This window comes from Tinamus guttatus, unplaced genomic scaffold (genome assembly GCF_059628265.1).
Source record: "Tinamus guttatus ecotype Peru unplaced genomic scaffold, ASM5962826v1 Tinamus_guttatus_pri_ptg000004l, whole genome shotgun sequence".
NCBI classification, from domain to species: Eukaryota; Metazoa; Chordata; class Aves; order Tinamiformes; family Tinamidae; genus Tinamus; species Tinamus guttatus.
This window is the reverse complement of record NW_028288538.1, coordinates 13,376,764-13,394,306: the sequence shown is the minus strand read 5'-3', so window position 1 is coordinate 13,394,306 and position 17,543 is coordinate 13,376,764. Positions and strand designations below refer to the sequence as shown.

The following is a 17,543-nucleotide window of genomic DNA, read 5'->3' as shown; positions in this document are numbered from 1 at the left end:
TTATTTTCTATTTCCTTTCTGAAAACTATTCAAGTGAATTTCAATATTTTTTTTCTGCAGAAAGAAAGAACTGAAATCAGAACAGACTATTGTGTACTGTACCTCTGCAATCTGTCTCCCTGACTTTTAGGGAATTATTAATGAGATAGTACCTAACCTGTAGTACCTAAGCTACAGTAGTAGCAGATGTTTTGTAATGAGCTATAGATAGGTCTCATATCTTCCAGAATGAGAAACTAAGGAAAAAAAAACAAAACAAACAAAAAAAACCCCACACATTTTAGAGTCCCTGACAGCTGTATCAACACATCCCCTTTCATCGACCTCTCAAAATCTGCCCAAAGCCCTATTGCTGGTCATTATCTATTTACTTAATTATGTTTGGAATCCTAATAACATTTTTCCACGTGATTATACAACAGTTGGACAATGTAAAGTCAATCAAATACCTGTTCTCTGCATCTACTGATCCTCTCGGACAACAGATCTGAATTATTCTTTTCTTCATCAAGCTCAAGCTCCAGGTGAGATAACTTGTCCTAAGTGGAACATACAAAATAATTTCAGCATATTAGTCTCCCATCCTTTTCAGACTCCTATCAGGCCTTTCTTCCATAAACTTCAAGAACTAAAACTGTTTGAAAGGAGAGACTTTCAAAGTGAAATACATGCAGAAAATCTAGGAAAAAAAATGGTCTCAGAAAATAAACTTGCTTGTCTGAAAGAAAAACTTTTCTTTTTTAATCAATTATTCCAGTTTTAAGAAAAAGAAATTCTGTAATTAAAACATTTGTTCTAGAAAATCCTTCCAGATTTTGCAAGTGACAAAAGTTTCCTTCAATAAGCAGAACATACATGAGTACAATGATATAAAAGTGCTTATGGAAGTCAATTTTGGGCTTAATCGAACCAAACAACTAAGCTAACCTGATAATAACTTAATGATTTAGGCTCCTGAAATCCTGAAATTAACTGATATTTGATGCTACTTTTATTTCTAAATGCTTTTAAAAGTCTAGGTGAAAGGCCTATGAATGACTATATTCCTATTTTACCTTATGAACTTTAGGTGAAATTAATTAAAAAGAACTCCATTTGCCATCAGCTAATGAAAGTAATGAAAGAACATGTACAACTGCTACTTAGAATACATCATAATTCTCACATTGCTACTACAGGGATTTTCTAGCACATCTAGTTCATTTGTTTCTTCACAAACAGAATGCACATGACTAAATGATTCCAATCAGATTAATAAAATACCACCCCTAGAAATGGCTTTTACCTCCATTAATTTGATTTGCCTTGCCCGATCATCTTTCAAGTTGTTTTTAGCCTCCAGTTCATATTCCAAATCTCTCACAGTCTGTTCCAGTAGCTGAGTCTTTGTAATTGCCTCATCCTGAGCTCTCTGGTGGTCTTTTAAATTTTCTTCCATAAGACGCATCTGAAACAAAAATAATTACAATAATATGCTTTATATTATGTTTTTAATAAACAAATGGTATCTATAAAGGCTATTATAAGCGTAACATCTGGAAAAACAGGCCCATAGTATGACAGGAATTGCAAGGAGCAATGGCTTTCCCCAGTATTTTTTGTTTCGGCCACACGGTGGCACCAACCAAAGGAATTTTAATCCAAGTTGATAGTGTGAAAGTTCAGAGGCTGCACAGATGTCTTGAACACCACATTTTACAGTCACGCTTATAAACAGTCTTATTTTTTATTTTTCAATTTTACTCATTGTAGAGAACCAACATTTTTATAATTTTGTAAATGGTTATGTCTTTGTAACTTTTTCAATATCATTCTTTTCCTTTCCTGACACCAATGCTTCTGCTTTTTCATGCTTATTTTTGTAGCATGAGGCACTTTCATGACATTATATTATACTAATAATATAACTGCTAATGTACCTATATCTAATAAACATAGCTTTTTAAATAGAGATATCTGATGAGAAAAGTCTTCTAATCACAATGTATACTCAATAAAATTATTTAGTGACTTCATAAAAAAAAATATTAGTAGTTGGGTGGGTTTTCGCTTTTTAGGCAAGATTGTAATGCTTCCTTATATTTGTAGCTTAGCTTGTGACGTCTATAATACATGATCAGAGGTTTCTTCTTCAGCATGCATTATTCCTCAGTTTAGTTAACTACTGATTTCAGTGATAAAGATAAATTAACTTGTTACTAACTGTTACAGAATTTGCTATCCATTGTTAAGTCCTAACAACACCATGTTGGACGCATGCGAAGTGCATGATCTGGTGAACTGCTAAGCGCAGAGATACGTACGTTAAAAGAAGCATCTCATTAACACTTCAGAATGACACTGGACTGACAATTCTTAACATGGGAGCCTTTTATGTACAAAGGACTTTTCAGTGAGGCAGTAACAACGAAAAACTCCTATGTTGCCTTGCCAGAATGTTATACAGATTTATGGTGGTACTATATATATAGGAACCACACTTCCACCTCTGTAACTGTTCTTTTAAACTAAATTTAAAGCAAGTTTTGGAAGAAAGCAGAAGTCCTGAGCTGGAAGATCAAACTATTAAAATAGTCTTTGTAGAGAATACACTTATGGCCAGTATATCCTCATAGTTTTTCCAAGAGCAGAACAAGTATACGCAGACATTTAAAAGCCTAGATTGCTTTTATGGCAGAATTTACATGCTAAAAGACAGACACTTCAAGACTGTGGCCGATTCTCGTTGCACAGACAGCTTTGTCATTTAAATTTGCAACTTGTCTGCCACAAAGGAAAAAAGAGAATATATGTCAATTCTCGTAAAGGACAGACTTTGGTTTTATTTGTTTCAAAATAACTGCTTGTCTTTTTCTATTTCAGAGATCTCTCCACATTCTCAACTCCGTTAGCAGTAAGCAAGAAAAGAGCAATAGATCATTAATGAATCCTTGTCATATCACTTTGATACACTCATCTGTCAGACACACTGTACTTATCCATCCACTATTGCATCCAGGAAATCCCATTTCCCTGGCAGATGTACCACACTGATGATGATCATCATGAAGAATGAAAAACAAAAGCACTCTTGACTGAGATCAGTCACTCCCGAGGCAGAGATAGCAAAGATTCATTGCCTTGAAAATGATCTGAGCAGAATCCTAGGTCAAAGGCTAAAATATGTCGTTGAACTTACGAGCCATTACCTCATCCTGCATTTTCAAGTTTGCCAGGCGTGATTTTTCCAGCTCAATATTTTTTTCTTTTAATTGTCTCTGCAGTTCTGCAAGTTCCCTGTGATTTTTCTCCTTGTAGTCTTCAAGCTGATTCTGAAATTCCAAAGCTGATGCTCTTGAGACTTCTACTATTTCAGCCACCTGGGGAAAAATGTAAATATAAAACACAGAGTGATATAAAAGACCATGTTTAATCTACAGTTTTTTTTCAGGTTCTCCTATGCTCAACCCCAAATTCACCATTTGAGAGTACTATCAAACAAATGTTGTGCACAAATAAATGAATTTTCATGTAGACGCACAAAAACACTAAACGTTAAGGTTATTTTCTAACGGCTTGCAGGGCCAGACTATGCTCTTTTTGTCCATCAGCAGTTCTTCCAGTTGACTGACATAATGAGCTACACTGTCAAGCTTTAGGATATCAATACCAAGTTGTATGGTTTACATACAGACAGCAAAATAAATCTCTAAATATAGTAGCAATCTGATGAATCAGCTGTAAAACAATAATATCCAGCTGACGAAGAACTGACTTTGATCTGCAGCACACACTGAAACTAAGCTCAAATCAGGAATCTTGTTTTAACAAAACAGAACTGTTTTACAACAGTATTTTGAGATAGCAGCGTTCCAACTACTGTTCTAGTTCTGAAAGCTTTTATTGATAGTCTCCAGGTGAAGAAATTACTAGCCAAGTTCACATTTCACTTTCTTTTACATGTAAAAATATCCCAAAACTTATTTTGCAAACTGGCAGCTCATTTGCTTCTGTCTGTTAGATATTTAATCTCCTGCAGGCTCTCTGGAATGCACTCATACCTCCTCCTGTAACTTTTCAATGGTCTTGTTTAGTTGTTGTCGTTCGTCTTCCATTTCATTCTTTATCTTCTTCAACTGCTCCTTCTGGTAAATTTCATCTTTTAACTGCTCTGTTAACTGTTGCCGTTCCTGTGAAATACAACTAATGTCCTCCTGCAGGGGATTTTAAACAAAGAAAGAAAAAAATCACATATGTAGATGTAGGCCCTCTTTTCCAATATATTAAAAAAGGCATGTAACACACTGTGCAGCAATAATATTAGCAGCTGTCATAACTTGAATACAACCCAAGGCTGGAAAAATGGAGAAGTTTACTGACTTAACAGTTTGTTAGCTAGTAGAAAACAAACAGTACTTAGGGATGCGGTGCTTTATCCTTGCTATAAAATTCTGAACCTTGCAACATTTGCAGGATATAAGGCATCCCCTTTTCATGGTTCTATAGCATGCGGAGCATACACTCCTCTGCAGTAGCACATGTGCTGGCAAATCCTACCTTCTGCACAAGCTTCAACACTGATTTCAGGTTTCTTATTTTCCTGACTGACACCTTTAACTCAGTGCTAAAGTATTTCCCAACAAAATACTCTTCCTAGGTTAAAAAAAAAAAAAAAAAAAAAAAAAAAAAAAAAAGAAAGCAAATCTGTTCCTACCATGACTGAAAAGTAACTAATAAGGACTTTTTTTCCCTTGTCGTGTGTCTACAGCACCCAGAAGCTCTGCGCAGAATCATGCCCACTGTGATGGGCACTGTGGAAACAGAACCTCCTACCAGACATCCCTCCCCTTCCTCAAGGGACTTTTCACATTAATGTCCAGAACAAGACCTCCATATCTGCATTAAATTTTGAATGATCTGCAGAGCTATGCCCTACGGTCACTCACCAGGAGCTCCAGAACATCATGAGCACAAACAGACCAAACGTTTCTGTTGTCATGCTCACGATGTTTAAGAGCCTGGCACACCCTCAGCTTCTTAATTGTGTCCATCAGCAGAAGCACTGCCTGTCACTAGCTCATTCCAGTGCAAGTAAAGCAGGTTGACTTGTAGCTGCATGCGGGGCCCTTGCTTCTTCCTTCTCCCTCTGTAATAAAATACCTCCCTGGCCCTACTCTAAAAAAAGTTTGCTTTTATGAAGTCTGAGAGGCAGCATGAAACTGTCCAAAACCAGGTTACAGACACTTCAAATTGCCCAAACAGAAAAACATAAAAAATGAAAATCATCATGAATTGCAAAAAGCATTCTAAAGTAGAGCTTTAAATTTTAATTCTGTTTTTAGAAATGCAAAACTCTGCTGAATATCTAATATACATGCTGTTTATTACATTATAAATAATTTATATGGGAAAACACATTAGCATGTCTGTAGGCATCATGGATTATAATCTGAAATAAAATTGCACTGTTGTAAGAGAAAAGAAAGAGGGCTGTCAGATGATAAAAGGTGGATTTTTTTTTTTGGTGTCTTTTACATCCCTGTAAACACATCTCTGATACAAATGCCAAAGCAGTAGACACATAATGCTGAAATATGCTGGGGGCTACTAGATGCTATTCTGCAAAGCCTAATTCTACCGAAGAATTAATTTAGCTGACACCACATGTTTTTAAGAACCTTGAAAAGGGTTTGGCTTTAGCGCTTCAGTACTAAAAACTGCTGAAATCCTGGGACCCAGCTAATGTGCTATATTCCAACAGGCTATAAAGACCTCATATGCTCCCCTCTATCAGTCTTTCACAGATCATTTAACTTTACAGTTTGTTTACACATTCTTCAGAAACAAACTGTGCAGACACTGATCAGTGAAATAAACTGTGGCAGAATAATGGTGCCAGCGGGAAGCGATTCTGTAGTTGCAGAATCCTGAAAAGGGAGGTGAACACGAGAGCAAAACTGATCAAATCAACAGCAAATCAACAATAGCAGCAACAATCACTGATCTCAGATAACGTCTCTTTTAGCAGCTATGGCAATTAGCAAATTAATAATGGATATGAATAATTGCAATATTTATAGGTGCCAGTAAAGAGGGGAGTGACACAAGCACCTCAATTTTCATTAGGTCACACCATTCTAACTTTTGCCATATTTTCAGATATGCAGCAGACTGAGACCACATCTACCTGTTTCCATTCTCATTTTCTGTTTATTGCTCATCAAAAAATCAATACTTCTAAAAAATTAAAGGCATTAACTTTTTACTGTAATTATTCTGATAGAAAATGTAATTCCTTAATAACCAACTTTTTCCAAGGGGAAAATGTCAAGTTTTGCTAAGTTTATTTTTAGTTCATTCAGTAACAAACTGACAGCAGCAATTTTGTTTCAAACTATCATGAGATCTGAAGTTCAGGTGCTTCATGCTCTCATTCTCCTACAATGATTAAAAATCTTTCATGTCCCTCCCTCTGTTATGATGCACCAGTTATCTGCTGAACCATTTGATGTTTAAAAGGAGCCATAGGACTAAACACATTTCCCAGGCCTAACAGAGAGGCCCATCACTGCATTTCCCCCTCAGTACTTTTACTAGTGACTGGAGAATGCAAAGGTTTCTCTGTGGACATGTACAAGAACGTGGCAGAAAAAAAAAATACCCACTCTTGTTCTTTCTCTCCAAGACCAACAAATTACTGATCAGCTGGGTGACATGCACAGCGAGCACAGCTATGCTCTTTGGAAAAGTGTGTAAGAGCCCACAGTTTCTGGGTTTGATGAATTCTACATGGTGGGGAGCAGTGTGTTTGTTCTATGATTCTGTGTAATTTTCTACTTATGATGTATCTGTGTGCATACTAAGATCTGTATTATTTAGCTAGCTATGATGTCACCAAATCATTTATTCTTGTAGTAACAACATTCCCAAAGTAGGACAACACCTAGTTGTTTTGCTAAAATGTAGCCAACTGATAACTTGGTAAAACACATGCAGAGTAAAAATATGCCCAATGGAAACCGAGCATTGCAACAGAAACGATCCTGATTTAACAAAACCCACCTTATACCACAAGGGACCCTACTGTAGTCCCTTAAGAACATGGGAAGTAGCATGTCTTACGCAGTTTCTGATTGACAAATCTATACTTCTCTATACTAACCTATACTAATCTATCAATTATTTTTATGAAAAAACTCACATGTTATTTCAGTGCAAGTAGTCTATCTCTACATGAGCATTTCTCAATTTCAGCTCAGGGGGCGGTTAGAATAGAGGCAAGGAGCCTCTCATCTAAGGGTAAGACTTAAGGCAAGGTGCCATAAATAGACATTAAAATATACCTAAAACTTCTGCATACCCAAAGAAGGAAAGAAAATAAAATAGGAGAAAATAAAGTGGCAAATCAGAATCCAGTGTGCAGCCTTATCTTCGTTTTTCTAGTAGTCAAAAATTATTTTAGTACTTGCATTAATTTTTTTCCAAACAATACTAGCTGAACATTTTATTTACAAAATTAAGAATGAACACAGAAAAGGAATTCCAACTGAAAGTGCTATTTGGCACTATCTCTAGTTGTCTACAGTTACTTAGCACAACAAAGACTTAACTTTTATACTTTCCACCATGGAAAGAAGGTTATATTCGGATCATTTAATCTAACAAATGCAGAATACTTAGTACTACCATTCAAAACATTGGTACAGTTAACGTTTTAAAAATATACCGCAGCCCCATGTATTCTGAAGTTGCAAAGTCATTACATTTAAATATTTTCTTTCCTAATATGTTCTCAAGACATTCCAAAAACTTTCTCAACGATGAAGATTTTAAGATGTATTTCATTTTTTGAATCACAGCAGGGTAGGGATCATTGTAATTTAAAAACAACAAAAAAGTCTGAACATCATCAAGCTACAATACATACACCAAAGTTGATTTTGGACAAAATCATTAAAACTAATTTTGCATGATGAAGTACACATAAGTAATTATTTTTACCTTTTCTGAGTACAGATCTGGGAAGGAGGAGAAACACTGTAACTGTTACAATTCTATTCACATTTCCATTGTCTTTGTTATGTTAGTCTATCATGAAAAGCTATTTGCATTATGTAAAAGGCAAGATGGGCTAGTCAGGAATTCAGTTTCCACTGCGATAAGACTTAATACTGTGCCAGAGTGTATGATCTACATTACCAAAGATAATACAAGTCTATATCAACCTACTGCAGAACACTGCTGATGAAAACAAGCACAGCTCTAAAGATAGAAAAGCTGAATTGTTCCAAACAAAAGAGACCGCTCGTTACTTCCTGAAGTCCATTAGTGCTTGCATCCTGCGGACGTGAACAGGGCAGAATCAGAAATGGAGCACTCAACATGGTTTCGCCAGAAGTTTGGCATAACTCTGTCACCTTTCTTAGCATCCTTTAATTTGGAAAGCCAACCAGGAGGCAGCATAATTTGGCATGAGGGCCTGGAGGGCAGGCAAACAGACAGAACATACTTTTCAAGCGCTCTGGTCCAAAGCTAATCAGGAGCCAAGATATATATGTGGCACATTGGTTCAAGGTGCGTAGGGAGGTTTACAGGCTAGACTGTAAAAAAAGGCAGTTATTTGAGCACAAGGCTAAATCCAAGCCATGAATGAGCAATGGGTCATCTGCTGTGACTGTGCAAAATATCAGTGAACCACACAATCCAGTCTAGAGAACTGGTGAAGAAGAACAGATGGAGATTTTAAAAGAAAAAAAGAAAATCATCGATGAAACAAGGATTCCAATTATTACTTTCAAAGAGTGTCAGACTTTCTAGCAACATGTATAGCACTATATTTGTGTCTGAATTGCGTGGTGGAATCATTTAAAAACTCTGCTTCTAGAAGCCAAAGCTGTGGAATTCAAAACTATCTAATATCTGAAAAACAAACACTTTTGCAGCACACATAAAAGATGAATTACAAGGCTTGCAGCTTTTTCAGGTAGAGGATACGATTTCAAGGAGAGAAGTTTTAGGATTTATTCACACCATCTCACTAAATACATCTGAATTTTCACCCTATTTGAACCCTTCTGTCTTTACCCCTACACATCATTGCCAATATCTCTTTCCTCTCCTTTGAAAGATCCATGCTCTCCACACTGCTCATCTCAGGGCTAACTTAGGACAGTGTATCCTTCCCCGCATCCCAAGTAGAAGGACCAGTGTGAAAAACGGACTTCCTGCACACTTCCAGAAGCTCCCCACCCTTATGGTAAGTGCTAAATTCCTGTGGTTTTGAGATGACAGTTCCATGCAACATTTGCAAACACGACAGCTTCACAGAAATAAAACAAGAAGCCACTTTGCTAATCTTTGTGTCTCCTACTTACACTTTGGTTCATATTCAAAATGAGTATAAACTTTCTTTTTCATGTAAATAGCTATCTGCAAGGCAATCAGAGTTGACTAATCATTCAAAATTAAGAAACAGATTTATAATACCCTAAGCAGTTCATTCTGTGATTTATCTCCCTCAAATTTCAACAGATGCTTTAAAGGCGGGGGGGGGGGGGACCTCAGCAATAAAACTTTTAATCAGATGATGCTATGCTTTCAGAAAATATTTGAATATTTCAGCAAGACTGGACTTGCAAGAAAGGTACTTCAAAAAGAATTAGTCTTTACTCTGCAGAAGGCAATGATAATTCAGGAAAATATATAGGAAACTTTTAAATTCAAGTATTCCAAGATTGGTCTTGTCCTGACCTGCATATCTTCTAGTTGGCTTTCCAAAGACTTCTTTAACACCACCAATTCTTTTTCCTCTTTTCCAGCATGCTTCAAAGCTTCTTCTAATTGCTGCTTCTCTTCCTGGAATGATAGGATTTGATGTGTTCAGAAACAGCGGTAAAGCCTTTAATCAGACATCAGAAGGCCTACAGCAACCTGTGCCATTTAAGTAGTGCACGCAAATTTGCAAATACCTAGCAATACATTCACCGGCTTCCTTGTACTTCCCTTTTCCAGATAACCACTTGACAACTCTCACCTGTAAACTGACCTATAAACTAGGCTCATTGTTGCCTATCACATTTCCAAGCTGAGCCTTGCTTTTACACTGCTTTTCACCAGAGAAATCTCTTCTATATCTGCCAGTAAATTGCATCCCGCTTTTTCAAAACTAAGGCTCTGCTTAGCTTTCTAAACTCCACTGACCATCCATTTTTCAAGTTTTGTTTTTGTACAATGTATTGACCACATCACAAATAGCAAGACTACTTCAGAGGCTTCTTTTCTTAACATACCTCGTATCTCTTCATTTTTTCCTTCGCTGTATCTTCTTCCCCTTTCATATTATTGATTTGGCTATCCATCTCTCTCATTTTACCCTCTAGCTCATCAACTGTTCTCTTCAGCTGTTCATTTTCCTCTGATAGCGCTTTGACTTGATTTTCTATACTATTTCGCATTTCTTCTGCAGCATTTCTTTCACTCTCAAGGACAGCAGCATTCTAGTGAAAATAAAATATGTAATGTTTAAAAAAACTCTGCAAAAATAACTCATAACTCCCCAGCACAAGTTTCACCACAACAAACATGAATAGAATGTAAGGTTAAATTGCCAAGAAATAATTTGTTAATGTTAAAATCTGCATATATTAGAAACCTGTATTCAGATTACTGGAGAGATTGAACAATAATTATTTTTTGTTCTCTCATACATAGGTACATGCTGAAGTAACACAAAATATCCGTACAGATTCCTGTCTTATCTGCAGATATGTTCTACCTCAACATATTCCTTTTTTATTGCCCTAGAGTATTTTCATTATTAAATCCCATTATTTTCAGGTAAGATAGCAGATATTAGGGGCCATGTGAGCCTTCAGGGAGGCCAAACACCAAAGCACAGCCATTTACATCCACACAACTGTTTGTAGGCCTGCACAGTAAATCAGCTCTAAGAAACAGCAGGATTTATGTGTGTTTTGTTTGTTTGGTTGTTGTTTTCAAACCTTTCCCACCTCAAAGGGGAAGCAGGTGGATCCCCATCAGAAAAGTGCCACAGCACATTCCAAAACATGGTCTCAAACTACTGTGCAAAACCAGCATGTTCAGAGCAGACGGTGAATGGGCAGGAAAAGGCTGCAGAGGCTGGGAACGCCCTACAGTCGCTGTGGCGCAGCTCTATCTGCAGAGCGTTCACCCACCACTTGGGGCTGTACTTATTCAGAAGTTCTGCTTGATTTTCACTTGCTGTTTGAGGATACAAGTTTAGCTACTGAGTTTGATTTGTTTTCAGGAAGATATGCTGTGTATGTTTTTTTCAAAAATGAAAATCAAAATACAAGACAAAGATGAAATTATCATCATATGTGATAAGAGACTTTTTGGCAGGGCAACTGACTGCAGCATGTAACTTTTCAGAGCTAACCATCACCTTAACCTCTCTAAACCTGCCCTACCACTTAAAAGGCTCTGCTTTTCCTTACAGTTCAATTTGACGCTTAAAAACTATTGTGGAACCCATGAAGGAAAGAATATTTATACTGATACACTGTTATACTGCTACACTAGAACACCGACTTCATATGTGCATGTAAACATTTATTTCCGTGGATTAAAGAGTTTAGATGCTCTAATCTCTGCTCTTCATTGACTTCAGTGAGAATTTCTTCCAAAGGAAAGCTACAATAAAACTTGTAGTTCTTGCTCCTCAGCATTCAGGATATGATCTGAAACAATCCTCTGTATGAGATCTAGTTCTCGCATACAGACCACTGCCTTCTGCACTGAGACCCTAAATAAAGTCAGCCCAGCAGAACTATCATGTGAATCAATCCAGATTAGATCATCTGCAACAGCGGGCTCAGCAGGTGCTTATGGAAGAAAGAATAGGAAGAACAACTATAGTACAAGACTTCTCCTATTGCACCCTTCAAGATCCTACTGCTTTTCCTGTTCAAATGCATCATCTACTAGTTTCTCCAAACCTTTTTTGAATTCATTTATACCTTTGGCCTCAACAGCATTTGGTGTTAAAGGGCAATTATCAATTACTTACTGGATGGTATTACTGGAAGCATACCATTTCTTTATATAAAACAAAAACAAAATAATTTGGTGTATCTTTGCAATTAACAATTTTGTAAAACATCTGATGGAAATATGAAAAGTTCTTTTCAGTTATGTTACTTGCATTGCAGTTCCCAATTCTCCCTTCCAAAACAGGCTTAAGCAACATTACACAAGAAGCTGTTTACAAACTGCTCACTCACTAGATTGTTTTCTAGCAAGCAACAGCTTTAAAAACATGCAAATTAGTTGGAGAGCAGTAACTCAAGAGAGCACTGGGACTGTCTATGGGGTCAACGAACTCATACAAAAAACACCTGGCAACATAAGCAGGTTGACAAGCTCTCGTTTTTGAAAATATTGGAAAAATGAGTTTTTTTTTTTTCCTGAACATATAAATGCTTTAAAAGCTTTGAAATAGAACTATGCGCATGCTTTAAATTTTCACTTTTCAATAGCAGTCATAGTCCTTTAATTTTTGCACTTTACATGCTACACAGTTTTACTAATTAGCAAACACTCCAGCAGTGGCTCCTTTTTGTCTTCTTTCCCAGTTCTGGGGCAGAGTGAAAGCAGCTGGGCACACAGGGCAGCACCGCGCCAGGAATGCCGATTGCTCTGCTCTCTCACCCAGCTCTCTCACCCAGTGGAGGGCAGCGCAGCCAGGGCCAGCCGCCCATCCCCAATCCTGTCCCTCATCCACCGCCCTGCTCAGGAATCACTCTTTACTCAGAGTACACACACACACACGCACAAAACACCATCAGGCAAAACCCATGCACACACTCCTATCTTCTTAACAGGTTCAAAACCAAGCTCAGCCTACACTGATGCAGTCACAGAAATCTACTGCATGCCGTCTTTTGCTGCATGTATCTCAGTGAAATGTATGATGCAGAAGGCAAAAAAATACCAGTTTAATTAGAGTGGCTTGAGGGGTAAACTAAGTTAGAAAGATACAAGCCGAACTTTTATAAAAGGTAGCGAAGTGTAAAGGGCAAGTTCCAAGTACTGGCTTCATTAACCTTCCTTAAGGCCTTGGAAATAAATCGGGTGTATAAGCACTGTCTGCCTGAAGTTGCAGCTGCCAGTGGGACCTACACTAAATCAGCAAATCTCCACAGGTCTCTCCTGACCTTGGCATTTTTACAGGGGTTATACTTTCACATGAGCGAACTGTTCCTAAACACATTCTCTGACATATTAAATACAAAATTAATTTCTTATAATGCTATCAGGTTATGTCTTAAAAGATACCAACAATACATACATGCAAATCCATATGTACACTTCTCCAACATGCTAAGAAAACTCTGATAGCATACATATGAAGCTTTACTCTTAATTGTAATTGAACTATTGCATAATTTACACAGTAGGAGTTTTCCTCCAAATCCAAGCACTGCAGAACAGTACTACTACATCATTTTTTAAACCTGTTCTGGGGAGACTCAAAAGAAACACAGGAGCAACATCTATCCTACCATTTTACACTGAAGCAGTAGTACAGTACACACTGCATGGTGCATCGCCTTCTGAGTATCATTCAGGATGACATAAAAAAACAACACGTGTATCTTCAGTTTGATAGCACAATCTAAACCAAGTCAAACTTGGTTTGACTACAACAACAACAAAAAGCTTTGCTTATCCAGCATATGCAATTTGATGAGAATCATATGCAGAGTTCTCCACTGGTATAAATGAGACTCCTAGATTGCAACAGGTTTTAGCACTATATACCCTATCCTGTAGCACCTTATCACATAAGCTTAAGGTGTCACAAAACAACATCCCTTCTCTTCTCCTTTTCTTGACTGTTAGTCTTATCCTGCCTTCCACATTACCTTCCACGTTGTCCCTCTGGGTGTCCTCTTGGGAAAACAGGTGTGACAGAGGGAGCCTGGGTATCATTAGAAAGAATATGCAACACCATCACCATAAGCACAAGCAACTTAGAAGGCAAAATTACTCTCACAGAGACAGGAGGTGAAATTTGCCAGATACCACAGGCAGTCTAAAGTTGAACAAAGATGGTATTTACTAACAGCCAGCGGTAATCCTAATCTCTTTGATTCTCTCTACACAGGCACAAAGGCACACCTTTCATTTAAAATTCACCGACCAAATCACACATTCATAAAGGAGCTAAATGTCATTTGCAAAGGCATTTAGTTGGAGTAGGTTAGAATGAAGAGGACAAAAGCAGAAGACTAACTGAAAACTGTAAGGCTAGCAAGCACAACTGAGAAAAGCATGGGGGTTTTTTTTGCCCAGGTAGGTAAATATCACACATGTAATTCATATCGTGCATCTGCACCTCAGTATTCCCAACATAACTTAATTGTAAGGGTACTGTAAATGGATAACGCAAGTTAACATAAGGTCTTTAAGGCAATATGACATGAAAACAATTAATGATTTCTGCTGTTTCCATTCATAAGCATTTACGTTACCACACTTGGTATTTGTGGATGCTGGAAAATTTTCGGCAATCGTTTTAACGAAGGTTATACAACTTCCACTAACAGAACAGCAGAAAGCTTAGAAAGTCTTTACTTAAATTCAAGATGAAACTTTAACAAATGTTATTTAACATACATGTAATCTTCAGTTTTGGATTGTGGATTGCACTCTTCAAAGAGCTGAAATATTATTATGTAAGTAAACACATGTAAAGCATCTAACAGATAAAACTGGTCAAGCAAGATTCTTGAAAACAAAAGGTGGAATGAACTACTGTATATTCAGACATCTGCCATAACAAAAAAAAAAAAAAAAAAAGAGGGCAGGGGAATTATCAAGCATTGAAGTGGACTACTGGGATATTAAATCATCATATCTTTCATATCTCTAGTTTCAAGACTAGTTTCTTCCATCTTATGTGAAGTTATTTTTATTTAAAATAAAAATCCTATAGTATTTTCCTTGTCACTTTTGCTTGCCTGCATTTGAATTTGTCTTCCTAACTGTTTGTCTTTAGTCTGTCTTCTAGAGCATTCAGTGCCTTTTCCTGGCTGCATAAGCCCAATAAGATTCCCATCTCTCCTATCGCTGGAATTCACCTATTAAACCACATCATCAGCCAAGCTTCTTATACACATTCACATCTTCTCATTTACTATTTTATGAACACAGAAAATATTTCTTTATGTTTTCTCAAAATGTAGTTTTACTGCATTTAAATTAATGTTTCAAGACAGACCAATCAGCAAAGTTAAGCTATGGACAACAAGTAAGGAGTAAATAAATGAAGTTGGCAATGAATTGCAAATTTCTGCAAAAAAAGTTGAGAAACAGAAAAAAGAAACAGAAGACCAAAAGCCCCTCTAGAAGCAAGCAAGCACAGTTGTAATGATGAGGTCCCATAAGGCAAAATCCTCTGGGACTGACTGTAAATAACAACCTATATTTGTATTAGCGTGATTACACAAGTGCGTAGGTCTCCTAAAGTGGAAGTTGACACGTAGAAGTTAGTCCCATAAGTCACCATATAAATCTGACTTATTTCTTCTATTAAATGTCACACACTATTAAATATAAGCCACAAAGCCATAGCTGAAGAGGGCAAAATCACAGCAAGTTATCAGTAAATATTGTATTAATTACAATATCTGACACTGACCAGTCCAAAGCTAACATGCTAGATGCTGTATTTTTTTTCTCTCATTACAGGAAAATACTGCATTTCTAAAATAACACTGCATAGTTGCATCAATTGCATTTCAAGCATTTGAAATAAAAATCACTGAAGTCACTTTGACATTCCGTGTGCACAAACGTACATATTCATATAGCATTGGTGCTTACAGATGCATAATGTGATACACAGACACAGAGTAAATCTAAATATACCAGTACACATGTAGACAAACAAAACAGAGAGATATGTCTCCTTACTACAAGACAGTATATATTTAACCTCTGGGATAGGACTCCATGTCAACACTGATGTCACCTTAAGAGTTTCATACTTGTTTGAATGATTATATAGTCTTTACCTAGATGATGCCATACAGCAGCATGTCTCCAGCTCACAAAACAGACAATGGTTAGAGAACAAATCAAGGCTACACAGTGAAACAGGCTGTTGCTGCAGAAATATAAAGGAGTGTAATGAATGAAGCACTAAGAGAAAGAGTGGTTTCACAACCAAGGTAATTGTATGCAGCCTTGGAAGATCTGAACTCTATTCTTGTCTCTGCCAAAAGGTTCCTACGTGATGAGGCAAGTCACTTAACCCAAACTTTCCAGGGGCACTCAGTAACTGCATGTTCCTTCATTTCCTGTATGCTTGTTTTGAAACCTAGGGTTTGGTTTCCAAAATGCTGAGTGCATATCTGCCACTAAAGTCAACAAAAGTTGTACTCTGAGTATATCAAAGACTATATAATGCTTAATATTATGTCCAACACACCTCAAACCAAACCACCCAAACTGATTTTTTTTTGACAGTAATCTATCTAGCTTCTACTTTTCTATACATAATATGGAAACAACGTGACTCACAGAACTCATAGCAGTTTTGAGAAGATTAAAGCTCACAAAACAATCAACATAATTCTCTTTTCAGATTATGCTTCGGAAAGTGTATATTGAATGCAGAAATTGACCAAAGTCTGAACAATGTTAATAAAATACTTGTTAGAATAAGTCTCCATTAATAAGGACAAGGCTAATTCTAGCTATTTCTAGAATGACAGAATGCATACTGATATGTGTACTACTTAATTTGGTATGCCCACATGATCTATTAAGTTTCACCTGGCTTAAATCTACACGTCTGAGCCCACGAAATGGTTACTGGAGTTCATCAGCTCTCAGCATTTAATCTCCAGCTTCAGACCTAGGCTAGTCAATTCTCGGTAAGTGAACACGAGCAGTAGAAAGTCAATTCCCTCAGTTATCATCCCTCTCTCCTTTCAGGTTATTTTGCCTGAGAAGAAATGGATCTAAAAGTTCAGCTGTGTGTCTCTCTCTATATATATGTATTTATATACACATCCAGAAGCATTTTAAAATATATTTAAAAGAGTCAAGGCAAGTTTAATTAAATTATGATTTTTACAACATAGGATTTGGGACAACCTCAACAGGCAGCTGTATATAGCCAGTATCTCACTCTCAACTTGAGTGGAAGTAGCAAACAGACTTGAAGAATGAGAGCTGAAGCTCAGTCGGTACAAAAAAGACATTTAAATCTTTCCCCCACCCAATACAGTGTCAAAGAAACCAGACAGAGCACATGGTCAGCGTCCTGGAGTTTCAAATTAAATACTCCACTTCAGCTTAAATAAAGCAAAAAAAAAAAAAAAATCTCTTGGATAGGAATGCAGAAAATATTCTGGGGCTCCACACCTTTTCTACCACACCCTTAACACTGGCAAAGACACGGGAGCAGTTATGTAACTGAACATTAAAAACTGGTTTTGGCTGACTTAGTGCTTCAGCTGGTGAAATTCCCCCTCAGCAATGACCTTGTAGCACAGGAGCTTTAGAGTCCT

The 17,543-nt window shown here is 37.1% G+C and overlaps 1 protein-coding gene across 2 annotated transcripts in view; it reads right to left on the bottom strand.

Annotated features, from left to right (window-relative positions):
- The window catches only part of CGNL1 (cingulin like 1), a 53,496-nt gene that overhangs the window by 9,603 nt on the left and 26,350 nt on the right, over positions 1 to 17,543 (bottom strand). For both annotated transcript variants that reach the window (XM_088519962.1, XM_088519970.1), the window contains 6 exons: positions 10,269 to 10,475; positions 9,730 to 9,834; positions 4,041 to 4,193; positions 3,189 to 3,359; positions 1,286 to 1,447; positions 450 to 539 (listed from right to left, as the gene is read on the bottom strand). In XM_088519962.1, the coding sequence (XP_088376088.1) occupies positions 450 to 539; positions 1,286 to 1,447; positions 3,189 to 3,359; positions 4,041 to 4,193; positions 9,730 to 9,834; positions 10,269 to 10,475 (888 nt within the window). The remainder of the gene's footprint in view (positions 1 to 449; positions 540 to 1,285; positions 1,448 to 3,188; positions 3,360 to 4,040; positions 4,194 to 9,729; positions 9,835 to 10,268; positions 10,476 to 17,543) is intronic.